Raw genomic sequence first — 27901 nt, 5'->3', positions numbered from 1 at the left:
AAATGTTATTAATATGTATTAAAAGTAATAATAGTGCACACCAGGGACTAGGTATTGTAAACCAGTGCAGTACTATAATAGTACATAGTACAAACCTATTGTGCTAGGTATTGTGTATAAATATTTGTGTATACAATAATATTCTAGTATATATTATATATTGAGCCGACCTACTGGGCTAGGAATTTTGGACCATTGAAATACTATATACTAGTACATATAGTACAAGCCTATAGGAATGTTATCGTGATAAAGTACAATAGAATACTAGTACAAAGTACTCACCTATAGGACTAGGGATCCCTCGTGTACTTTCTATTTTTCTCATGCAGTTTGTGCAGTGTGTACTCCTAAAATAAATATTTTTCAAACTAAATTTTATTAATAGAAAATATTTTCTAAAAAATCATTAATTTACGACATACATATACAAAAGTATTTTTTTTTTAAATTTACTCTAATACAATTTTTGTCTCTTTAGTCGTACCAATAATTTAAATTGTGTAGATAAGTTCACGAAATAAATAATAAATTGCCAATATTCGTTTCACGAAGCATCAAATTGATATGATATTAATTTGTTCATTAAAAGATAATTCATTGACCAAAGCAAAAATTTATCCCCTTTGTTTGTCACGTTTACCACCAAAAAGCATTTTTTAGGTCATTAATTTTAACCACATTTTAAAACAATAAATCTCCATTAAATTTCAAATGTTGTCCTTTGTAAGATTAAACTTATTAAAAAAAAGGAGCAATCTCTTTAAATAAAACAAACATATCAAAACAGTAAATTCCAATTACAATCCATCTGAATCCCTCCAGTGGAGTTTTAAACCCCTAGGATGGATATCTGAATCCCTCCATTGGAATTATAAACCCCTAGGAAGGATAACTGAATCCCTCCAGTGGAATTGTAACCACCCAGGAAGGACATCTGAATCCACCCAGTGGAATGTAAATCACCCTGCGTAAAGTTTTTAATTGTAAAAAAACATTTTTTTAAACCTCTCCAGTGAAAATAAAATCCCTCCGGTGGTCTCCAGTAATATCGAAATCTTACTACGAACTTCTTTGAGTCCAATTACAGGGGATATTAGTACAAAAACACTTGGCCCAATTCTAACAATAAGTGTCAAAAATGGGCCAAGTGTTAGTTTTGGAACTAATGTCCCCTGAATTAATAATAAACCCTGAGTGAGTTCGGTTTCTTCAACTTAATTTCAACACCAACAGGTTATACAGTATCAACCGCGTTTTCTTCTATAATTCAACAATCTCTAAACTTACAGAGTTGTTTTAATATGCTTTTCATTAAAACACTCGACATTTGCAAAAAAAATATGAAAGAAAAAAGGGAAAAACTTACGTTTAATTGGTAAAATTGGGATCGAAAGTCACAGCTTGCTGGGTAAAGAACCGAACTATTAAATCAACTTGAATAAACTTGAAAATGAAAATCTAGAAAATATCAAAATCTACAATATTTGCCTGGTTCTGCAGAGAAGATGATTTGTGATGCAGGTTCTTTCTTACTTTTTATAAATTAGATTTTTGTTTACCTTGTAGCCCTTCCGTGGCGTCCAACTTGTTCATTGAAAACCAGTTCAACAGCTGAACTAAAATAATAGAAAATCATAAAAAAAATTGTCAAAAAGAACTATATTTTTCTTTAAGAGAAACTATATTTTTCAAAAGTTCATAATGTCTTATGAGTACATTTTTTTTGGTACGTTTTTTGACGCCATTTTGTTTTTGTATTTTAACCTGAACTGAGGAATTCTTTTGTTTACATTGTCAACAAGAAACCGGTTCTCACTGTTTTCTCTTTGAACTTCTTCTTGTTTTCGAGTTTTTAAAACCTCAAGCTCCGCGTCTACTTCTGTACTCAAAACATTTTAGTTTTTTTTCGAGAAAAATGTTAGACAAGGAATCGATTCTTTGCAACAAACTGATATTTTATGATCCTTATATCTTACTCTTTGCAACACAGTTTCGTAGACCTTATATATTTCAAACTATGAATTCTGAGAAAATTTCAGTTTGTGGCAAATTATCAATTTCTTTGGCTGACGCGAATTGATCAAATGATTTCTAGTAGAATTGACAATATTGGACAAGTTTAAATTGGCTGAGCTATCTATAGCTGCAGCAAAANAACCTCAAGCTCCGCGTCTACTTCTGTACTCAAAACATTATAGTTTTTTTCGAGAAAAATGTTAGAAAAGGAATCAATTCTTTGCAAGAAACTGATATTTTATGATCCACATATCTTATTCTTTGCAACACAATTTCGTAGACCTTATATATTTCAAACTATAAATTCTGAGAAAATTTCAGTTTGTGGCAAAGATTCAATTTCTTTGGCTGACGCGAATTGATTAAATGATTTCAAGTAGAATTGACAATAAAGCTGCAACAAAAATGCAATTTCCTAATTTTGTTTCATCAAAACTTTAAACTCGCTATGTTTGTTTGACATTGCACTTACAGTTTTCAAACAAACTGCATTGTTCTTTACACAACGACTCAGGTATGAAAAACCATTTTATTTGCCTTTCTAGAATTTCTCTAAATCTTTCCTTACGTTTAATATTGATATCTTTCCAAACTTTCCGTATTTTTCCATTTTGCTTTTGCATTTTCCCTTCTTCTGTTTTGTTAAACGTTTCTTCCTTTTTTCTTTACGGCAAGTATTTATACAGTGAAACCCATAATACTGTGGAATAGGACCGATAAACCTCTGAAAAAGGAAGACGACTGTTGGAATAAAATGATGATTTGAGATAGCGAAACACATAGCAATGCATAGAATACGTGTCACTATACGCGTTTCAATTAATTATTGAATTTGAAGAAATTGAGTCTTTGCCACATACTCTGATTTTATAATCCCTATATCTTTGCAGCATGAATCCTGATAGATGACGCAAGCTAAATTTGAAATATCAAAGGTTTACGCCATCAGGTTGCAAATACATATGGGTTAGAAAATTTGAGTTTGTGGCAAAGACTCAATTTCTTTACTGAGACTTCAAATACACAAAAGATTATTAAAATGTCGTCTTTCTTTTCCATCATTTTATGGATCTGGTTATGGTCTGGTTTATCACCAAAAGGCATTTTCAAATTGTTATTTTGAGTTTCCTTGTCTCCATGTCTTCTGTTTATCTGTGTCCAGGTTTGATTGTTTGAGTAGAAGGATGACACGATTGTAACACCGTACTGCCTCGGACACTGTTCACAAACAAACAAATCAAAAGTATATGGTAAACGATTATATCAATATTTTGAAGACGACTTTTATCTAAGTTTTTATTATTAAAAAGCTTTTTCGAATTACAAGTTTACAGGTAACTAAAGAGAAGCTTTTTTGATAGAAATTAAAATTGAAATCGAAAGTCGTTTTTATTGTATTCATGTAAGTGACAGCGACTGTACAAGTTCTTATACAATTCAAATTATATGCATTGTACAGGGTTACCAACAAAGAACGAAATTGTAAAGACGACCAGAAACTCACATAATATGATAATTCCTAAAGGTTAAATTCATTACTTTGCCTTACAAATAGTATTTTGATGGATTTTTGGAGAAAACATAATTAAAACTCTTTGCAAAGAAAATATTTCCTTTATCAATTTGAAATGAACTTCATTTTAATGTTGTATAAAATATGATAAAAGATAACTACTTTTAACAAGTATTCTATCTATATAAAAAAAAACTAAAACTCTTTGCTATGACTGGACCAATTGGCTGACATTTCTTGAGGAAACCCATGGATACCCCAGGGCCCTGGGGTGACATAGGCAAAAAATTTGTTTAAGGTACTTCAATACAATACTTGTTCGTCATGTTTAGTAGGAAACACTGTACAATGCCTTAGAACTACAATTTTTCTAATTAAAAATGTCGTCGTTATCTAAATTTAATTCAGGATTAGATTCAATTTAAAACCTTGAATTACAAATGTAATAATGATTAAGGCAAAGGATTCCCAGTCATTGAATAATGAATCTATTCTATTCTAATCTATTCTATTGTAACATTTCATTTTTTTCCCAGTCATTGAATAATGAATCTATTCTATTCTAATCTATTCTATTGTAACATTTCATTTTTTTTTTGAAAACTTTTTCACATATGCTAAGCATATTCCAATTTTACACAATTTCTGTTTTTTAAATGATCAATCTAAAAAACATTAAAAAATACTTCTTACCGTTTCCTAAAGCAGCAAAACATTTTGCCTGCCTATCCACGAGTTTGTATCGGATATTATCAGGATATTCAAAATATAACGCGGCATCAATATCTTCCAAGCATTCTTTATACTTCTTCATCTGAAATAAAAATCTTTATTTAAGGTTAAAATATGTTTAATTAGTATAAAACACCAGCATCAAACTTTAATTTTATGATCTCTATATCTTTCCAATCTGATGATTTAAACCTTTGATATTTCAAACTAAAACTAATTAATCTCTACGACATCACGTTGCAAAGATATATTTTTACCTTTATAAGAACAGCAGATCTATTAGCAAGACCCAAAGAGATATCTCTCTTCCCCTCCTCTCCTGCAGGTGCTGAAGTTCAAGCATAAAATTAATAATAATATTAAATCTAAAATTATAAACTTAAACAACAAAAATCGCAGATGACATAGATAGTGATGTTAATTATTTGATTCAAACACAAATAAAAGAAAATAAACATTAGACAATTTAAAATTAATACATTGAACAACTTTAAAGTTCAGCTAACTTTAACTTGCATTTGTTAAGAATGCATAGGAAAAATATTTTACCAGAAAAAACCGCCTCTGTGTACAGTGTGAGAGCTTCGCCATCTTTCTTTTTCTGAAACGCGGCATTTCCCGCATTTCTCTTTTCAACACTCAGCTGTACACTTTTCCCCGCCATTTCTAAACAAAATGTACTTTTAAAAGAGGCTTCTAAAAAAATTGTGAGTTAGGAAGACATCAGTTGGACTCCAATTATGAATTTTGTAAGTCCAATGAACATGAAATATAGCAGTTGTACCTTTTACACAGGCTCCTTTTATTTGAAAAGTTGATTTTTAAGCTGCACACAAAATTTCTCAAATGCAGAATTTCCATTAAAAAAATCTGTAGTTTGAGAGAAAAGGAATTGAGTCTTTGTCACAAACTCTGATTTTCTAATCACTATATCTTTGGAACCAAATGTTGTAGACCTTAGATATTTCAAATTATGAATTCTGTTAAATCAAATAATCAGAGTTTGAAATATCAAAGGTTTACAACATCGGGTTCTAAAGATATTGGGGTTTAAATATTTGATTTTGTTACAAAGACTCAATTCCTTTGTTAAAATTTATAAAACATCATTTTCAACTTTAGGATTTAGCTGCTATTTCATCTTGTAAGAAAGTTTTATTTTGGTCAAATAATTGTCAGTTTGTACAAGATGTAATTTTTAAAGAGACATCAGTTTAGAAAACATAAATATAAACGTTCCCAGTGACCCGTTTTTTTCAAATTTCTTTGAAATATTTTTCAAGAGTTTTTATTTGAAATGTAGTCATTCTGAAAAATTTATATTAAAGAGCTGAAATTGAAGTAAAAAACTTTAATAATTCGGAATGATTATGCTTTCCATTTGAATAAAAATATTTTATATATAACTGGATATATATTTGATATTCTTTAAGTTGACCTGAATCAGGTTCATCAAACGCTTGTTTAAAGGTTTCCACAACTTCGTTATCATCCATGGCCAGCTTGAGTGTGTATGCTACCTGTAAAATGTATGTAAAGCAACTAAATGGCTCAAGTTCAAATCTTGTAATCCCTTTATGTTTGTAACTTGATTATATAAACAATATATCACTAGGCAACTTTTTTTTGTAACCACGAGTATATACATTTTAAAATTCATTGGGTTTGTTTCTAGTTCAAATCTAAATGGAGTAAAAACACTACTAAATTTTTCCGTCAGAGCCACATCTTGTTTTGCAGTGGTATATTTCAAACTTTGGCTATTTGCTCCGGCAGAATTTAACATGGGTTGCAGAAAATATAGGGATTAGAAAATTAAAGTTTCAGACACGTGTTTGGCAGCCTGTTTGCTACGTTTTATAAATTCAAGGATTTGTGGCTTTAGACACCTTCAGAATTTTCTCTACAGCCAGATATGGATGCTTATGTTTTTGTTCTGCAAAAGTTTAGAGAAGATATGGACCTTAATGAAAAAACACGAATGTTTGTTTTCAATCGATTTAGGCTTGCAAAATTTTATGCTTCTCAAATTCTTAAGTTTAAATTTTAAAAAGAAACTCAAATTTTTATTAAAAAATTCTCAACAGTTATTAGATACAATCCCCCCCCCCCCTAAAAAGGGTAAATAATGTGTTACTACGAAATTCGGCAAGTTGGGATTCCATGTTTAAAACATTTAATGTCAAACCATATTTCTTTAGAATTCAATTTCATGACACATACAATTGCATTAATGCATTCTATAACAGGTGAAAGCTTTATAAGCTTATAAAATTAGTTGAGTTAATGAAGTTAATTAAGTTAATTAATATAGTGTATAGTGGCAACACACGCATGTCCAATTACAGTTAATTAGTTAAAGGGAGTGTTCACAAAAAAGAAGTTTTAAGAAATTAAAAGGATTTTTTATGTTTAATATAATTAAAGGGAGTGTTTATCTATAAAATAATTAAATGAAGTGTTTATCAAGAATATAACTAAAGGGAGTGTTTATCTAAAATATAAATAAAGGGAGTGTTCATCAGGAATATAAATAAAGGAAGTGTTCATCAAGAATATAAATAAAGGAAGTGTTTATCTAGAACTTAAACAAAGGGAGTGTTCATCTATGATATAAATAAAGGGAGTGTTTATCTAGAATTTAAATAAAGGGAGTGTTCATCTAAAATATAAATAAAGGGAGTGTTCATCTATAGTATAAATAAAGGGAGTGTTTATCTATAATATAAATAAAGGGAGCGTTCATCTATAATATAAATAAAGGGAGTGTTTATCTAGAACTTAAACAAAGGGAGTGTTTATCTAAAATATAAATAAAGGGAGTGTTCATCTAAAATATAAATACAGGGAGTGTTCATTTATAGTATAAATAAAGGGAGTGTTAATCTATAAAATAAATAAAGTTAGTGTTTATCTATAATATAAATAAAGGGAGTGTTCATCTAAAATATAAAAAAGGGAGTGTTCATCTATAATATAAAAGAAGAGATTGTTTATTAAAATATAAATAAAGGGAGTGTTCAACTAAAATATTAATAGAGAGATGGATCAGCTAAACACAATTAATAAAAAATATTAAAGGGATTGTTCATCTATTGGGAAAAAGGGAATTTACAAGCAAAATTTAACGTCAAAGGGATTGCTAAGCTTAATTAAAAGAGAAGATGAATGAGATACGTAAAACACGTTGATTAGGAAAAATATCGAACTTTGCAAAATTTTGTAATTTTTTTCTCAAAAGTTGTAAGCTAGAGCAATTTTATAATTTTGTAAATTTTTTTGAAGATGAGTTCTCGAAAAGTTTAAGCTAGAGCAATTTTATAATGTCAAAACATTTTTAGAACACACAAAACAAAACTTTTACACTGGCGAAAGTGGCGCAATGCAATTTAAATTAACTTTACCTTTTCCTCTCTGCCCAGTTTATCAAACTTATCTCTTGTTTTATCCATTAGTTTACTCAACCTTGAGTACAGTCTAAACAACAGATGTTTAAAGGAATTAATCGCTTATTTCAAAATATTAATTTCACGTCAAAAAGTTAAATTTATAAAATTATCTTTTTAGAGGCATCTCAGAAGGTTTAGAGGGTAGGTGGAGTTAGGTTTAGAGGGTAGGTTGAGTTAGATTTAGAGGCTGGTTGAGTTAGGTTTAGAGGGTAGGTGGAGTTAGGTTTAGAGGGTAGGTGAAGTTAGGTTTAGAGGGTGGTGGAGCTAGGTTTAAAGGGTAGGTGGAGTTAGATTTAGAGGGTAGGTGGAGTTAGGAATAGACGGTGGGTGGAGTTAGATTTAGAGTTTTATAAAAAGAAACTGCACTGTTGTGAAAAATATCATAACCAAAAACAAATTTATTTTTTGTTTCATATTATGAACAGAATCTTTAGGAAATCTCACAATTTCTTATATCCCTAACATTAACTTTATAATTTCGAAGAAAATATTAGGATTTCTTCAAACAGTGTGAACACTTCCCACACACTCTAATTTTCTAATCCAATTTTCTTTGCAATCTGATGTAAAACTTTAGTTTTATAAAAACACAAATCATTGTTTGAAATATCAAAGGTTTGCAACATCAGGTTACAAAGCAGTGTTCAGTTTATCTAATTTAAAAATTCAAATATTGGAAGAAGAAAAGTCAATAAATAACACAATGATAACTGCATNAGATACCTGAGAATCCGGATAAAGTCATATCCAGATTGATATTGATACTAAAGAATTTGCGTTCAAGATTGAGTTGTATCTTGTAAGACAAATACCTGAGAATCCGGATAAAGTCATATCCAGATTGATATTGATACTAAAGAATTTGCTTTCAAAATTGAGTTGTATCTTGTAAGAAAAATACCCGAGATTTAGAGAATCCGGATAAAGTCATATCCAGATTGATATTGATAATAAAGAATTTGCGTTCAAGATTAAGTTGTATCTTGTAAGAAAGATACCTAATGAATACAGATAAAGTCGTATCCAGATTGATATTGATACTTAATAATTTGCGTTCAAGATTGAGTTGTATCTTGTAAGACAGATATCTGAGAATCCGGATAAAGTCATATCCAGATTGATATTGATACTAAAGAATTTGCGTTCAAGATTGAGTTGTATGATGTACCTTGTAAGACAAATACCTGAGAATCCGGATAAAGTCATATCCGGATTGATATTGATACTAAAGAATTATTGAGAAACCTAGCGTTCAAGATTGAGATTATCATGTAAGACAATACAGATAAAGTCATATCCGGATAGATATTGATACCAAAGTACTATTGAGGAACCTTGAGTTCATGATTGAGTTGTATCTGTACGATACACATTAAGGGATACAAGAGCGTCATATCTGGATTGATACAGACTAAGGGATACAAGAGCGTCATATCTGGATTGATACAGACTAAGGGATACAAGAGCGTCATATCTGGATTGATACAGACTAAGTCTGAGAGTAAGTACGAGTTTTATCTGTACTATACATATTAAAAGAACTTATTGGAGGCATTTGCTACAAAATATGTTCATAACCTTTAAAAGATCATTATGTGTACATAGGCTGAATTTAAAGAATATGAGCGGCGGCTTAAATTTAAGCCGCCGCTCAAATATGGTTGGTTTCACTTAAAATTGTATTCAATGTTTCAAGATTTAAGCCGGCGCTCAATTGAAACCGGTTTTTGGCGAATTTAAGACACGGCTCAAATTCATTAAATTCGGATACATGTGTGCATGTGTAAAATAACATTGTTAATCTGAATTAAGTGAAAAAGTAGAAAAAATGGATTACCATGAATCCAAACTTAAGTCGGTTGAATGCCAACAGAAATATTTTCATAACCAAATCATCTACTTATCAAGAATTTCTGTTTCTGTAAACCATTTATTAATCAGTTAATCAATATGTTTCGTAAAAAATCAAATTATTCCACTTTTTCATAAGAAAAAAGGATATTTACAGGAGGAAAAAGTAAAAGATTATTTACCCTCTCTACCTGTGATAGAAAGGTAGAGCCATTTCCACAGCCATTTCTTTACAGTAATCCCTGATTACAAATCCATTCTCATTCTTAATTTAATTAAAGAAGAAAATATTATTCCATGGTTTAAAATATTCTCTAAAAATAAATAGTAAAAAGTTTAAATTGTCGATGTATATGTTTATACAGATATGAAAAGTTTTAAAGCTTTTTTACAAATGATGTACAGAGATAGATCCAGACAGGAAAATGTGTTCAAATGGAAACTGTAGAAATTAATAATAAATATTTTTGGGTAGGATTGTTAATCGTGGGTTCGTTAAACAGCTTTGAGAAAGCTTCCAACATTTCAAACTCTATTCTTTTTTAACTTTGCAATATTTTTATCCTGAGAGAGAAATATTGTATTTATTTTCATTCAAAGTCAAAGGTCAAAACTTGGCAGGTGTGTAAGAAGATAAACAATTTTTAAAGTTAAATTTTTTCGATTTTTGTGTATTCTATTAAAAACGAACTTATATATTGACATTAATGTTTGGTATAAAAATGATAAATGAATGATCATGATTCCTTGCTATTCTCTGAAACTCTGAAGGATCCGTTATACCCATAACCTAGGAATAAATAAGTAAAAATATGGTTTAATCAATAGAATTTTTTTTCTTCTATGTCATTCCTATTGAAGAACAAACTCATTTATCTTTATGGCCATTTTTACTCTTCTGTGCTGTAGAAATCCACACGTTTTTTTAAAAGAAAAGCCACAACTGTACTTGAAAATGTTTAGATTGAAGAGCGAACAATTATCTTATACAAAGGTTTAAATAGTGCGCGCTTTTGTAAATTGTTGATATTTGTTCGATAGTCAACATTGGGCTGTCAACCAAACATAATCCATATAATAAAACAAGACATTTGTAAATGTATATATATATTTATATATCTGTTGCGTATAGCCGGCCAAACGGCTGGACCGATAGGGCTGAATTTTTGTTGTGGACACTTATGGATGGCCGGGGGTGTCATAGGCTAAAAAACTTCGGATTTTTTTAATATATTTAAAAAAATTTTATTTTATTTTCTTTTTTTCACGGGCAACGCCGGGCCCTTCATCAAGTAATTGAAATAAAAGCTGACTAAATATATTTTGAAATCTTTAAGATCTATGATTATTGCTTATATACAACTCGGAGCATATTTGCTTGTTATTAAATGTTTGTGTTTAGCATTTTGGTCTCACCTGTCAGCAGCATAACTAAATAAGTAGTGGAAAACCTTTACTTTTTTTAAATATATATTATTCTAGCTTGGGAACCCAGTGTGATTCAGGGGAGTCATAGTTAGTCCCACTGTTTACCCGACCCTTGTCGTAAATTACGATTTTAACCATTTATCTCGTTTAAAGTGGACCCACTCAACTTAGAATCTTAAACCCAAGCTAAGATGATTTCCCCAATAAAAATTACCACATTACCAACAAGTCATTCATTGTACTAAAGATTACATTGAGACAATTTGTTTACAGTTAAGTTCAAATATGAAGAGACATCGGAAAAATTATAAAAACTTCTTATTCATTCTTAACTTTCTGATAATGGAATGCTGCAGATATTTAGTTTTTTAATTAAATTTGATTATATGGGGCTCATTAAATATGTTCCCGCATATTTATGGCTATTTATTTATTTTTTACAATTACTAAGATTTACGTATAAAAGTATAAAACCAATTGAAAAATTGTCAATAAAACATTTCGTTGGCTCGCGAAAAATGCGAAAATTTTCGCTTTTTACGCAAAATTTCGCTATAATCTGTTTTGCGAAAAAATGCGAAATTCTTAGCGAAATAAGAAATGCGATATTTTCGCAAAAAAAGGCGAAAAAACAAATGCAGAAATCTCGGGTGTAAAAAATGCGGAAGAGAAATCGCATCGATTTCGCATTCTTTCGCTTTATTCATTTCTCGAACAATTGTTTGTAAAATACAATTGAAAATTTTCGCATTTTTTGCGAAAGTTTTCGTTCGCTTCGCTGGAAACCCTGGGTAAACTGTATTAAAACTGAAATTTTAAACATGTAATATTATTTTTATATGTGTAAATAATATAATGTTTGTTTATCTATTTAATAAAAATATTCGCTCAATTATATGTTCGCTATAGCTGGCCAAAGAACTGAACTACATTGGCTGACATATGGTCCCCAATGTCATTGGCTAAAATAAAATAAAATATTTTTATTTCACGTGCAACGCCGGGGTCTTCAGCTAGTAATAAATATATATCTGATCGTTGACCTGCATCATCTGGGTTTTCATCTTGTCCACCTGTATTTCGCATTCTTTCGCCTTGTTCATTTCGTAAACAATTGTTTGTAAAATACAATTGAAAATTTTCGCATTTTTTGCGAAAGTTTTCGTTCGCTTTTATTTTTATATGTGTAAATAATATAATGTTTGTTTATCTATATAATAAAACTATTTGTTCAATTATATGTTCGCTATAGCTGGCCAAAGGACTGAACTAAATTGGCTGACATTTGTTTAGAGTACCCATGGGTCCCCGGGGTGCCAATGCCATTGGCTAAAATAAAATAAAATAATTTTATTTCACGTGCAACGCCGGGTTCTTCAGCTAGTAATAAATATATATCTGATCGTTGACCTGCATCATCTGGGTTTTCATCTTGTCCACCTGGGCGGCCCGTGCTGCTACGTCTGACATTTTTTTCTAACCAAAATATTAATCAATTAAAAAATAATCATAGTTAAAAGATTCATCTAAATTTATCTTTCCTGTTTTTAAACATTGTTCACATCATACTTCATATTCATTCATATTTTTATTCAACTACAAAGCACGAAATAAAACAAATAAAAAATCACAATTTACTGTGTAGTTTGGACCCGCTTAACCAGAGTTAAATGTTTTGATTGGTTGGCCCATTATAAGCGAATAAGAATTGTAAATAAATAGATAGATGTACACTGTAGGATGTCTTATTGGAACTGTAGACGTATACTTTCAAGTTTTAGAGTGTCCGATTCACATTGTACCCTTTCAGCTTCATCTGATAAAGGATGAATGAGATATGCATAGATTAATTAACATTATCAGATAGGACACTAGATGTCGTATTTTTAAGATTTTAAATTTAGAAGACGATCCTTCTGATCTTTATGGATTATCACTGTATCACTAAATATATTTTACTTAAATAACAGGTTTTACAAGAGTCTGTCTTTTTAAAACATATGTTTTTAAAAAAGGGAAAAAAAGTGTTTCTGATCTAAACGTACATATCACCAAAACATTTAAGTTTTTTTAAAGTTTGGATTTCTTGTCTGTAGTTCTTAAAACTATTATCTACAAACAATACAATTCTTGATTATTTTGAGGGATTAAGAGATTTTACAATCAATGGATTTAAAGATGTACACAGTCAACTTTAACCAACGGAGTAGTTTATGCAGGTTGACCTGCACTCTACTCTCTACAGTATATAACTGCTTTCTCAGCTTTCTCTGCTATAGACTTTATTACTTACAGACTTTTCTAGAGTATTCTAGGGTTACCCCTTCCTAATGTCTTGNAAATTAGATTCCTAATTTTATCTATTAATTAAAACAGTACTGTAAAAATGTTTAAATTATTTTATGTTTTCGAGTTATCATATACACTATTTAGTCTTATACAAAACGTTGTAATTTTCTCATGATTAAGAAATATTGATAATCATATGCTAATTTCTTCTTATTAAATTTTAAACTCATTTATAACACTGTTAAAACTAAAACCTAGCCCTACTTGTGCTCAAAATGAGGCTTCAAACACTGAACTTCTAGCTAGAATTTGAAGGCACTCATTTGCCTGGTTTACTTTGTCCACCCTATTGACTGGCGTTTAGTCCATCTGTCTCTGCTATAATTGTTTACTTTCTGTTTATTTACTAATCATCTGACCAAACATATGATATTTTTATAGCTATAAGCAATATAGGAATAGCTAAAGGTTTTTCTCTGGCCATAACACTGTAAACTTTGTTTCATTATAAGTACCGGGCCTACCTTTTAGGAAGCTAGAGCATGAGCTGTACACTGTACAGTATACATACATAAAATGTAAGACAAAACTGGAGAGTACATCAAAAGAATCATCTCTTTCTTCTGAGAGTATAATGTGATAATAAACTTTGATATTGAGGAGATAAAAGTCTTCGATAAAATAAAAATAAGTATTTTCATTTAAGTAAGTAAAGTCCTGTGTTTGTGCAAAGTGCAGGAAATGACGGAAATAAAGTATGGTTACGTCATTGCTTGCTTACGTCTGTGTTCTTGGTATTTCTAGATGAAAGAGAGAAGAGAACAAAACCTCTGGGTACAAGGCTACCCACCCACAAAGGATAAGACTTTATGGGACGACTGTCCTTAACTTATTTCGTATTATTTTTGAAATTCATAGAACATGCAGTTGCACATCTTTGTCAGATCATATACCTCAAAGAAACGTAAACGTAAACGTAAACGTAAACGTAAACGTAAACGTAAACGTAAACGTAAACGTAAACGTAAACGTAAACGTAAACGTAAACGTAAACGTAAACGTAAACGTAAACGTAAACGTAAACGTAAACGTAAATGTAAACGTAAATGTAAACGTAAACGTAAACGTAAACGTAAACGTAAACGTAAACGTAAACGTAAACGTAAACATGGAAAATTGTATCCAGTTTTGCAGCCTTAAAAAGTTTGTTGATGATCAGTAATTTTCATATAAAGTATGTGCGTTCATTTCATTTACTGCAAGTTTTTGAAAATTTGCGAAATAATTTATACTTTACGAGGTTTCGCTAAAAGTAAACTTGTTTTCAAAACAAGCATATCAAATTTCAAATAAACACCGTGTGTTTTCTTGATTTAGGTGTCTGTACTTTTGTTTATAATCTTATATCTATGCAGCTAATCTCAAAAAGACGACATGCACTTTATTCATTTTTCATCAAGAATTGAACTTTTTGTGAATAGGGAGAAATCCTCTAAATATTTCAATGATTTTGTTTAAAATGTGCAGGAGAGAAGGGAGACTTTCAGAAAAACATACCAAATAAAACTAATATTAAAACAAAACCAAAAAAATTTCATATTTTTTATTGATAAATACTCTGTGAATAAATACATAAAGAAAGGAATTAGAAAAGAACATGTCCGAAACTTTGGTTGAAAACTGTACACCAGACACTCAACCACTTGACTCGGTTCGCCTTCACACCAACCTATATATAGAAATCGTAGAATAAGAAACCATCATATTTTGGTGGATATTATGTTATGTATATCTCAAAATGGCACAAGTTAGCAAGATGTTAGTAATTTCTATAACTTTTTATGGCAATTTTGATATGACGAACCTAATATATATATTTGGATATTACGAACCAAATATATATATTTGGATATAACGAACCAAATATATATATTTGGATATTACGAACCAAATATATATATTTGGATATTACGAACCAAATATATATTTGGAAATTACGAACCAAATATATATTTGGAAATTACGAACAAAATATATCTATTTGGATATTAACGAACCAAATATATATATTTGGAAATTACGAACCAAATATATCTATTTGGATATTAACGAACCAAATATATATATATTTTTTGTCCGTGTATAAACCAATTACTTTTCAAAAAAATGATGAATCAATAGATGTATTAATAATTCAAAAAAGCAAATTAAAATTTTGAATTTAAACTTTAGTTTTTAGCTTTAAGCAATTTACAATTAAACTAACTTGCTAGTTCTGTGTTGAAAAAAAAATAATGCTTATTTCATTTGCGAAAATCTAAAACTCATTTTTTCCAACTTAACAACAAACAAGCAATTTAATCACACAATCAATCAGTCAATCAATCGACCAATCCATAAATCAATTAATCAATCGATAAATCAATCAATGAGTCTACCTGCTTCAGATCAATGACCAGCTGGCCTGTGCCATCGAATTTCTTTTCTATCGGCAAACCCTGTTACAAAAAGAAAGTGATACAAATTTTTTAAAATGAATTTTAAAACGAAGAGTAATGCTTTGAATGTCGTCGTTGTTGTAACCCAATAACCTATACATGATCAGCCCAATGCAAAGGTTTGATTTTAAGAGTGATGAAATTGTAGACGAGGTTGAAATTAGATTAAGAATAATATTTTTGTATTCATCGTATATATCAATACAAGAAAACTTTTATTTTTCAATTTTGATTTCTACCGGGCTTTCAAACAGCTAGAAAACAAAGAGAAGCTGTCAATGAACAGATTCTTTATAAGTCTGCAATTGTAACCTTGTAAATTGAATAAAAACTAAAAAGAAAAGTCGTCTTTATTGTATTGATATAAACGCCGACCACTGAATATGTAAATTATCACCTCTGTACCACTAGGGTAGGGAATAAGGATCTTGTTGTCTTCAAACCCGTCTAAACCTTTGCCCTGAAAAAAAATCGATTTCAAAAATAAAAATTCGATTTTTTTTATATACTCCAATAGCTTTCTTTTTTTCTATTTATATACTCCAATAGCTTTCTTTTCTCTTTTCATATACTCCAATAGCTTTCTTTTCTCTTTTTATATACTCCAATAGCTTTCTTTTTTTTCTATTTATATACTCCAATAGCTTTCTTTTCTCTTTTTAGATACTCCAATAGCTTTCTTTTCTCTTTTTATATACTCCAATAGCTTTCTTTTCTGGTTTTATAAACTCCAATAGCTTTCTTTTCTCTTTTTATATACTCCAATAGCTTTCTTTTCTCTTATTATTTACTCCAATAGCTTTCCTTTTTTTGTATACTCCAATAGCTTTCTTTTCTCTTTTTATATACTCCAATAGCTTTCTTTTTTTCTTTTTATATACTCCAATAGCTTTCTTTTCTCTTTTTATATACTCCAATAGCTTTCTTTTCTCTTTTTATATACTCCAATAGCTTTCTTTTCTCTTTTATTTATGTTTATGTTTTTGTTTGGTTTACGGTTTATATTAATTTGACGAATAAAATTGTTTGGTTTCTTGCTGAACAAAGCTCCAACTTTGTTAGTTGATAGATTGATTGTTACTTTCATCTTTATAAATAAAATAGTTCCTTTTAGACAAATACTTCGTAGTGTTTCTACATACGTAGCAAAAATTTGCTTCAACAAATTTTTTATTTTGAATTTGATTTTCAAAAGTTAAAAGATTTTACCTTAGTGGCAACATGGATATAAACTCCGAAACCATTTCCATCATAGGAGAAGTTATCAATCACAAGAGTATCAGAATCCAACTTATAAACCTAGAAATATACCAGATCGAATATATCAGAATTAACCTTGTAAACCTAGAAATATATCAGAATCCAACTTATAAACCTAGGAATGTATCAGATCGAATATATCAGAATTAAACTTGTAAACCTAGAAATATAGCAGAATCCAACTTATAAACCTAGGAATATATCAGATCGAATATATCAGAATTAAACTTGTAAACATAGAAATATAGCAGAATCCAACTTATAAACCTAGGAATGTATCAGATCGAATATATCAGAATTAAACTTGTAAACCTAGAAATATATCAGAATCCAACTTTTAAACGTAAAAATTTATCATAAAATATCAGAATTCAACTTGTAAACGTAGAAATATATCAGAATAAATAACAATTAAACTTGTGTAGATAAATATCAGAATATGTTAAAATTTTTTGTGAAAGAGATATCAAAATTTAACTTGTAAACCAAAAGGGATTTAGTCCTTATACTACCAACTCAAATTTTTCATTTCTTTGCAACCTGAAGGTATACAACCTTAATATTTCAGGCTTATGTATATAATTTGAGCTAACAGAAATTCTTAGTTTGAAATATCTAAGGTCTGCGAAATTTAGCTGCAAAAATATAGGGATTAGAAAATCAGAGTTTTTGACAAAGACTCAATCATAAACTAGTAAAGATACAGAGATAATATATTACCTTTCCTCCCACATCATGATCCGTATCGATGAGATCTCCAACAAAGACTGCATCAACCTGGCGGTCAGCTGCCTGGGGTGCTCCTGATACCAGACAGACCAAACACCAAACCTACACATCAACCTCATCAAACATTCAAGAATATTTCACGTTATTCTCGAATTAAAATCTGTTTCATAAAATGTTTTATACTTTGTATGATTGTATGTTAGAGTAAGCAAAAACTGTTAAGTGATCAATAATAACGAAAAATTATCATTCTTTTAGAATGAAACTTGTTTTTTTGGTATGCAACAATTTTTATTTAAACCCACCCCTTTTAAAAATGATAATAAATAATAAAAATCATTTGTTATTTTTTACAAAGGAATGTCATTTACTCTCGTGATTCAATTTCTAATGATTCTAATTTGTTCGAGAGTAAATGATGCATTTTCTATCTAATTGTTAAAAAAACTATATTTACCAAAGTTAAATGAATCATTTTGTGTATTATTGTTGAAGATGCTGGATGGAAATCGTTAAAATACTGGAGTCCTAAAATAATAAATTTTATTTTTACCGCCTCTGACCAACATTACTGACACACGAGTTCTCCATCAGTGGGATGTTAAGGAATTTCGAATCCTAATCTCTATAACAACATTGGGTTGCAAAGATACAGGGTTTAGAAAATCAGAGTTTGTGGCGAAGACTCAACTACTTTAAGCTTAACTGTTCCTGTGGAACGATTAAATGAAATAACATCCCCCGTTGTGAAGTGTATCTTCATCTCAAAGGACGATAAACTGTTTACAACTGCTTTATCGGAGAGTTAAATTTGTACGTAACCACAGGTTCTCTTGACAAATTTCGCTCATGATGTTTTACAGACAAAATTGGTCTTGAGAACCTTTGGTAATGTAGAATTCCCTTAACTTCCTTGTATGCAGTAGTAAATAAACTGTGTTTAAAGGGACCGTTCACTTATTTGAGTAATTTGAGGGTAAACTAAACAGCCTTTCGCTGTTGATTGGTAATAGTTTTACTTTTCAAAGACAACTGTTGCCGGAGAAAAAGCCTATTTTTCGTTCAGAATTTGAGCGGAAAGGGACGGTCCCTCTCTATAGACACTATTTGATGTTTTTTTCAGTTGTTGTACTGTTATTTAAAACAAGTACAGACATTTAAAAAAAGAAAATTTAGACTCAAATGAAATTTTAAAAAAAGTTCTACTCATAATCTTTCGTTTTATTCTCTGCAGTATACCTTGACTATCTCCTGTTGAGCTGTGAGCTAGACACCAAGCTACGCCAGTATTGAGCGTACAGTCAACAGTCCATCCTTTTTAAACCTTCCCGCATTTCCTTGTTGACAGGGTTTCATCTAAATATATTGGTAAGGGGAATGTGTAGGCATAGTGTTGAGAATTTTTTTTGTGATCGTTTTTTTCCTGTCACCTTTTCAATTATTTTAAACCCCCCAGTCTAACCCAGCCAACCCCCAAGCCATGCCCATTAGCCATACCATCCCCTAAACAAATGAAGTTCCTTAAAGCCGAGTTTATGGTGCACAAATACACGGGATTCTACTGCATGTATCTAAGTGCAGTTTATATCAAGGAAGTCTTTTTCTATTCCAATCAAAACCATTTTTAAAAAATATACTAACAAATAAAAATAGAATATTCTCATGACGATACAGATGATACAGACGGAAATCACGGGACCTGTATACTGCACTGCCATTGGCTGAAGTTTTGGTGACTTAATACGGACTTATTATCAATTATATCTAATAAAAATGCCCAAAAAAATATAATAGGAGCAAAACTGAGATTTTCAGGCTCCTGTGGGATATAGTCGTTTTCAGATTGGTTGCGTATTTGTTGAATATGATCTGTTTAATACTACAACTTTTATACAAAATTGCATATACATGAATTTTCGTATAAATTTGACACCGTTTTATATTAATTTCTCGAGACAGGAACATCAGATAGATGTCTTATATGTATCGTCCAATGCCTGAGATTCTCAGGTTTCTTTCTATACCCCCTTTCATTTTTCCTTTACAGTCCCTTTAAACAAAGGGGCAAATTAAAGTCTGGTGGGGCAATTTGATTACAAATTTGTGTGAGTGCAATTTTAAAAATTCAATTTGTGGGCATTTTTTAAAGAAAGGGGCGAAAATAAAGAGAATCTGAGCTTATATTGAAAAAATGTTACAGTGAATTTGAGTTTGCTTTAAGAATGAGAATAGGTTTAAAAGCTGTACGAACGATTTTTTGTAACAAACTTGTTAAAATCTAAAATTGTTTTTACTGAACGAACAAGTTTTTCGAACAAACTTTTGAAAAAAATGTTGTTTTTTTTACTGAAAAAAAAACGATTTTATTGAACGATAATTTTACTGAAAAAAACGATTATACTGAATGATCGTTCAAATGAAAATTTCTTTCTTTGTATGACTTACTTGAAGTAAGTATTTCTCTAATGTTTTTACTGTAAAACTTACAATTCTAATTTTTTTCTTAAATTTCCTCATTTTCATGTTCTCAGTAAAATCCTGATTACTTAAGTTCTTTGATAGAAAACCAGAAACTGTGAGAACTGAAACTTCTGCAATAAAGAATTATAAATGGAAAAACTTGTCAAACCAGGGTTTATAGAGAGAGGGGTTTAACTAAACTTATCTGTCCAGATATTGGAAAGTACGGATCAGAATTTTTATATTTAGCCCTCTATTGGCTCCAACGTTTTGCCCAATTAGTAACATGTTTCAGACCCCCACAAAATAATGGAGCACCATTGCTTTTGGACCGGCTTTAACGGGGTTAAGCACTACGGCTAGGAAAGGGTAGGGAGCAAAGCGCCACATGACAAGGGCGGGCTGATTAAGCCGAGTGCAACGGCTATGACAGGCTATAAAGCCAAGCGGACTTGTGGCCTCACCTGTACATGTAATAATTTATTCATATTAATTATTATTATTATATTATATTATTATCAGATTTACATTAATTTCGTGTTAATGATTTTTAAGATTGCACACTTTTCTCTTTCGGGGGTTAGTTACTCATGTTTACTTTCCACTTCATTTTGGCGAGTATAGTATCTTTGGATAAACTTCTCTTGAAGTTTAATCATAATTAAATGTTATGTTTGTATGTTTTGGTGTTCTCCTGATTGTTCAGAGAAAACAAAACAAACATAAACTTTAAAATTAGAATATTTTTAAGAATAAAAGAATTATGCATTTTGTCGAAAAAAAATATATTTAAAACAATATCTTATAACCCCCTTTCTTGTCACTGACTTGGTCTGGAGTATTAGTATAGTACAATGAGACTTATCCTAATTTTTCAGAAACACAAAGAATTTTATTTTTGCATTTTTATTATTTTTTTATAAAATTTTTAGGATAATTATTTTTCTTTTTTTTCATATTTTGGCATGCGTGTCATTGATTATTTGTCAAATTAAATTAAACTATACCACCATTGATAGTACAGAGCGTCCCATATCATATTTATAGATTATCTCCAAGTTTTAACGCCAAATAAAACCATAATACTCGAAAAAGAAAATTCTTATATTAGCCTTAAACAATTTTTCAGAATGGTTCGTTCTTCTTCAATTTTCTGATTAGTCCCGAAAATCGTAATTTAGACCGATTGACGAACCCTATTGATTAATTATTAGGGTGGTCGGTTCGGGTTGTGTTGTGTTATACATCACGATTTGTTTATGTATCTAAAACTGTTCACTTGAATATAGAGTGATTGTATTTCTTTGGGGTGGTTAAATGTAGATAGATTGAATATTTTTATAGATATATAGTATAGTTAATATGGATTGTAAACACAGGATTGTATACCGCAGTACATTCCAGTTCAGTTGTTTGGTTATGTTAAGACAAGAATGACAAAATATTGTATCGAGAGACAATGTACGAACAATTCTTCTTCAAATTCCAAAACACTGTGCACTGCTGGACCTTTTAAGGTTGGGAGACTCCTGTCTCTAAGGTAAAGAAAAAAAACGTCCAATTTATTACTTCATAAAAATGTTCCCAAGGTAAAGAAAACACAAATTGTAGTGAAAATGTCTATCGCGTATTTGCTTGATAAAGGCCCACGATTTTTTTAGTTTGATAAAACATTAGGCACCAACGAAACATCTTTAATATAATCTTAGTTATGATTCTAAGTTAGATATCAGATTTGTGTATAATATTAACAATTTTTCTTTGAATAAATATAGTAATTTTGATTTTACAATATTTAATTACTAAATTGTAAAAGAATTTTTATTTAATGTATAAAATATAGTTAAAATCATCTAACACATGATGATTTACGAAAAATTAGAAATGCACAAAAAATATCAAACATCGTTGAAATTTCCATGTTATAAAAGATGACAGTTGATTATTATCATATTTTTAATTCATTCCATTTTTCTTTCAAAATTTTTTTTTCATCTTTTTCGATATAAAATCCTCGGTCCTCGGCCTCCTGGATGAAATGCAATAAAGGGACTGTAAGTGTAATTTCTATTGACCTACCATGCACAGATGATAATGCCCGATTTACAACGGTACCCGTGCTTGAAAGCTTTGTCTAATCAAGTAAGAATTAGATATCAATGTTTTTGTTTCTTTAAAATGTTAAATTTTATTTGTGGTTTCTTTGCAAAAGTGACTTGTATTGCACCAGATTAAGGTTTCAATTGAGTACCGTTGTAAATCGAGAATTGCCATGTTTGCATGAAGGGTCATCTGAATATACGCTTCTAGTCCCTAAAAGAAGTCATGCAAATTTCAAAGTAGAAATGATTCAAGACATCATGAATAACTCTGATACAGAGTGTTCCACGAAACATGACAGTAGCAAGACGAATTAAAGTCGTCTTTGAAGTTAGAATTTATTTTTGACATTCAATCAAAACCTACTTTCACATAGTATGTCCTTGAAACAATAATCACAAGATTCTCCTTAGCATTTTCAAAATGTGGTCTGCCCTTTTTTGTGCTGTCAATATTACCGGTCAAATTTCAACTTTATTGATACAGCCAAAATTGACGAAATCTGAACGAAACTCTTCATCTCTCCGGTAATATTGAAAGCCCAAACATTGCAAACCACATTTTGGAAATTTCAATACTAGGGGTTTTTAGTAAATTTACCACGAGCATTTTTCTTCAAGAATTAGATTTTACGAATAAATATCGCAAAATATTTCAAAGATCAGAGATGGCGTTCAATTCGTTTTGCTACTGCCATGTTTCGTGGGACACCCTGTATATTGCAAATGCTTCCTAAACTTACGCGAACCATATGAGCACTTTCAACCGTGTAGTGCGCGCATATTGCGCGTAAGAGAAGGAAGAGGATGCGCTCATTATTTAAAAAGATATAATTAAGGGGTTTAGCCTGGGTAAAGAGACTGTAGAGGGGGGGGGGTAGACATTGAAAAAGGAGAAAAAAAGAACAATTTAAAGATTCTCTGAGTTTTATCTGAAAAGATGGTAAAATTGTGTGCACTGTTTACCCTTTTTGGAGAAAAAAAATCTTACTTTAATATTTCTTTTTCTGCAAGAAGTTTTCTAAAATCATTAAAGGTTAATGTAATTAATTCTATTGAGAAGTACTCTGCCAATTATACAATCGACATCTTTCAATTTTCAACTTGAAAGGTTGAGAGGGGGGGGGGGGTAAAACCTAATTTTCCCCTTGTTTGATTTACTATATAATTCAAATATCTGCTAAAAATGTTTGATACAAATAATTTTCGAATGAATATGACTGTTGGCAGACAAATGTAACGTACAGGGTGTCCCAATAAACATGGGAATTCAGTGAAGAATTCGATATCGTCTTTTTAAATAATTCTTTGATCGATTTAGTATAGTGATACCTACTGAGAAAGCTGTAATCTGTAAAAGTTTCGTCTGCTATGTTCACATTTTGTTTGTTTATGTTTTGACTGCATACGGTTGTACTTAGTAAAACAAGAAAATTGCAGTATACAAACAGAGTAAACTTGTCCGTTTTCACTGTTCATCTTGCGGAGACATTATAGACACATTCTTTACAGTCTTTTACCCTTTCCATAAAATAAACTCTAGCAGACATAATAATATTACGGCTTTTGAAATTAGGTATTGCAATGCTAATTCATAACAAAGACGTTATCAAATTCGTCACTGAATTCCCATGTTTTTTTGGAACACCCTGTATTTGTTTGCACATACTGATTTGCGCAGCCTGATTTGCGCATCCAGATTTGCACATCCAGATTTGCGCATCCTGATTTGCGTATCCTGATTTGTGCATCCTGATTTGCGCATCCTGATTTGCGCATCCTGATTTGCACATCCTGATTTGCGTATCCTGATTTGCACATCCTGATTTGCACATCCTGATTTGCGTCAAATTCTGCGCAAAATTCGGAATTTTAAGATTTAAAATAATGCGAAACTAAGAAGAGATATGAATAAATTGGAAACCAAGACAAGATTTAAATATATATAAAACCAAGACAAGATTTGAATAAATATGAAACCAAGACAAGATTTGAATAAATATGAAACAAAGACAAGATTTAAATAAATATGAAACAAAGACAAGATTTGAATGAATATTAAACCAATACAAGATTTAAATAGATATGAAACCAAGACAAGATTTGAATGAATATGAAACCAAGACAAGATTTAAATAAATATGAAACCAAGACAAGATTTGAATAAATATGAAACCAAGACAAGATTTAAATAAATATGAAACAAAGACAAGATTTGAATGAATATGAAACCAAGACAAGATTTGAAATAATATGAAACCAATACAAGATTTGAATAAATAGGAAACCAAGACAAGATTTGAATAAATATGAAACCAAGACAAGATTTAAATTTATATAAAACCAAGACAAGATTTGAATAAATATGAAACCAAGACAAGATTTAAATAAGTTTAAAACCAATACAAGATTTGATTATATTTGAAACCAATACAAGATTTGAATATGTATGAAACCAAGACAAGATTTAAATAAGTTTGAAACCAATTTGAATAAATATGAAACCTTATTGATGCCGTTAATCTTTCATATTCAACACACCTTATATCATTGAGACTAATACATCAATTTAACAGCTAGACTCTTTCCACAAAACCTATTAAGTTCCATAAAGCACCAACGACGATAAGAGAAAAGGGTAAAATTTTATAAATAATAAACATTAAATAAGAAAAATTTGGTTGTGATCTACTTAAAATTCTTTTTTTAAAGACTTTTTAAAAAAAAAGAATATATTTGCCGTCCTTTCTAACCAACTACAGTATCACTCCCTGCATACACGAATCCTTCGTTTTCTCTAGATGCAATCAATCAATTCTTTAAATATGAATAGATGTATATATAAACATAAACACATAGACATATAGACACACAGACACATAGACACGTAGTCACGTAGACATATAGACACATAGACACACAGACACATATACACATGGCCACATAGACACATAGACACATAGATACATAGACACATAGACACATAGATACATAGACACACAGACACACAGACACACAGACACACAGACACATTGACACATAGACACATAGACACATAGATACATAGACACACAGACACATAGACACACAGACACACAGACACACAGACACAAAGACACATAGACACATAGACACATAGACACATAGACGCTGTTACGCGAGCCATGCTGCGTATAGAAAGTCTGTTTGTCGCCCCTGCGTATTTCTTAGTTTCTCCTGAAGATCTGTACGGAATGTATTGTGAAAAAACTAGTTTAGGAACTGTTTACAGTCCGACTGCGCAGACGCAAGATTTCTCGCGGAGTAGTAGTTAAATTTATGTTCAGTTTGTTTAGATTGAAGGCTCAGAGAAATAAACGTTCGGAACCTTACTATCTTCCTTTTTATTATGAAGAGCGTTGAGAGAAGGGAGTCTTACGATCCAATCCTGAGAAATACCACCTGGTACATATATTAGGTCTTTAGGGAAATCGCTAAGTAGCGAAACAGACGCATAGACGCAAAGACACATAGAAACATAAACACATAGACACATAGACACATAGATGCATACACATAGACACATAGACGCATAGACACATAGACACATAGACACAATAGACACATAGACACATAGACACATAGACACATATTAAGATAAATCTTGTTATATTATTAATTTAAAAAAAAAATCTTCCCTCTGAACTATCTGAATTTTTAGTTTTCACTTAAATCCATTGAGGATAAGAAGCAAAAGGGGATAAAATTGATTCGAAGGAATTGAGTTTTCGCTTCAAACTCAAATCTTCTCATCCCTTTGTATTTGCAACCTGATGGAGTAAACCTTTGATGTTTCAAACTTAGATCAGTTTATAGGTAAGAATTAATAGATTTAAATATCACAAATCTGCAACATTTGGTTGAATAGATATAGAAATTCAGAGTATGCAAAATATTAATTCCATTTTAAATATTTTATTCCCTTTTTTAGAATTCTTGTGGAATCTTAAAATAAAGTAAAAAAACGAAAGTTTTCACTTTGCATATTTTAGAAAAGTCTGACAAAAGGTTTCTGATAAATTACAGTTTAAAGGATTTAAATGTTCTTTGGTTTGCCCTTTTATCCAGGTTTTAGTTTGCCCCTTTATCCAGGTTTTAGTTTGCCCTTGTATCCAGGTTTTAGTTTGCCCTTTTATCCAGGTTTTAGTTTGCCCTTTTATCCATGTTTTAGTTTGCCCTTTTATCCAGGTTTTAGTTTGCCCTTTTATCCAGGTTTTGGTTTGCCCTTTTATCCAGGTTTTGGTTTGCCCTTTTATCCAGGTTTTGGTTTGCCCTTTAATCCAGGTTTTGGTTTGCCCTTTTATCCAAGTTTTAGTTTGCCCTTTTATCCAGGTTTTGCATTAAAAAGTCCAAAATAAGGATAAATGAAAGTGAGATGGGATTCCAGCGATCATTCACATTGAAAGTTTAAAAGAAGATTAATTAGGAATATTTTTTGTTAAATTTTTTTGTTGAGATCTTTAGCTACACAAGAGGCAGTATTATTATTATTATTTTTTTCTATCATATGATTATCATTATTAATAATTTTCTTCATTCTTGAATTCATAACCTTTTAAATTCTCTAAAACTTTCTGTGTATATTCAGAACCACATATGTCTCAAGGGTACGCGGAATTATATACACAACCTTTTTTGGGACTTTTTTTCTGCAGACTTAAATTTTCCGAGATTTTGACTTTTTTTCTATGTTTTTCTTTAACCTCGGATTTTTTTCTTTCGGACTTTTATTCCTGTGATTTTTTTTCTTGAGACTTAATTGGCTTTCTTACATAGATTATTCAGCACTTTCTATTTCTAGAACCTTCTATCTTTAGAACTTTCTATCTCTAAAACCTTCTATCTTTAGAATCTCAGGAACCTTCCACCTCTAGAGCCTTCTATCTCTGAAACCTTCTTCTAATCTTCTTTCTTTAGAACCTTCTATCTTTAAACTTTCTATCTTTAGAATTCTTTATTTCTAGAACCTACTATCTCTAAAACCTTCTTTCTTCAGAAACATCTATCTCTAAAATCTTCTATCTTTAAACTTTCTATATTTAGAATTCATTATTTCTAGAACCTTCTATCTCTAGAACCATTTATCTTTAGAACCTTCTACCTCTAAAACCTTCTTTATCTAGAACCTTCTATCTCTAAAACCTCTTTTTTAGAACCCTATCTCTTAAACCTTCTATTAATAAAAACTTCGATCTCAAGAACATTCTATCTCTAAAACCTTCTATCTCTAAAACCTTCTATCTTTAAATCCTTCTATCACTAAAACCTTCTATCTCTATAACCTTCTATCACTAAAACCTTCTATCTCTAAATCCTTCTATCTCTATAACATTCTATCTCTATAACCTTCTATCTCTAAAACCTTCTATCACTATAACCTTCTATCTCTATAACTTTCTGTCTCTAAAACCTTCTATCACTAATCCTTCTATCTCTATAACCGTCTTTCTCTAAATCCTTCTATCACTAAAAACTTCTATCTCTATAACCTTCTATCTCTATAACCTTCTATCTCTAAATCCTTCTATCTCTATA

At 30.5% G+C, this 27901-nt stretch overlaps 2 protein-coding genes across 2 annotated transcripts; both read right to left on the bottom strand.

The window, feature by feature from the left end:
* Nucleotides 1-1558: 1558 nt before the first annotated feature.
* Nucleotides 1559-12514, bottom strand: LOC111700727 (SET and MYND domain-containing protein 4). The gene is made up of 11 exons (XM_023471740.1): nt 12403-12514; nt 10311-10354; nt 9756-9806; nt 7669-7741; nt 5703-5784; nt 4814-4930; nt 4522-4592; nt 4226-4346; nt 3148-3237; nt 1768-1882; nt 1559-1619 (listed from the first exon to the last, which is right to left on the bottom strand). Exons 1-11 carry the CDS (start codon nt 12460-12462, stop codon nt 1559-1561), a joined length of 885 nt encoding a protein of 294 aa, XP_023327508.1. The 5' UTR covers nt 12463-12514.
* A 2355-nt stretch (nt 12515-14869) lies between these two features.
* Nucleotides 14870-19110, bottom strand: LOC111700748 (uncharacterized). Its single transcript, XM_023471782.1, has 7 exons — nt 19008-19110; nt 18226-18296; nt 17760-17870; nt 16989-17078; nt 16177-16239; nt 15720-15779; nt 14870-15010 (listed from the first exon to the last, which is right to left on the bottom strand). The coding sequence occupies exons 2-7, from the start codon at nt 18241-18243 to the stop codon at nt 14927-14929; spliced, it is 426 nt and encodes a 141-aa protein (XP_023327550.1). The 5' UTR covers nt 18244-18296; nt 19008-19110; the 3' UTR covers nt 14870-14926.
* Between the last annotated feature and the right edge of the window lie 8791 nt (nt 19111-27901).

This window comes from Eurytemora carolleeae, unplaced genomic scaffold (genome assembly GCF_000591075.1).
Source record: "Eurytemora carolleeae unplaced genomic scaffold, Eaff_2.0 scaffold415, whole genome shotgun sequence".
Lineage (NCBI taxonomy): Eukaryota > Metazoa > Arthropoda > Copepoda > Calanoida > Temoridae > Eurytemora > Eurytemora carolleeae.
This window is presented reverse-complemented; position numbering and strand designations above follow the sequence as displayed.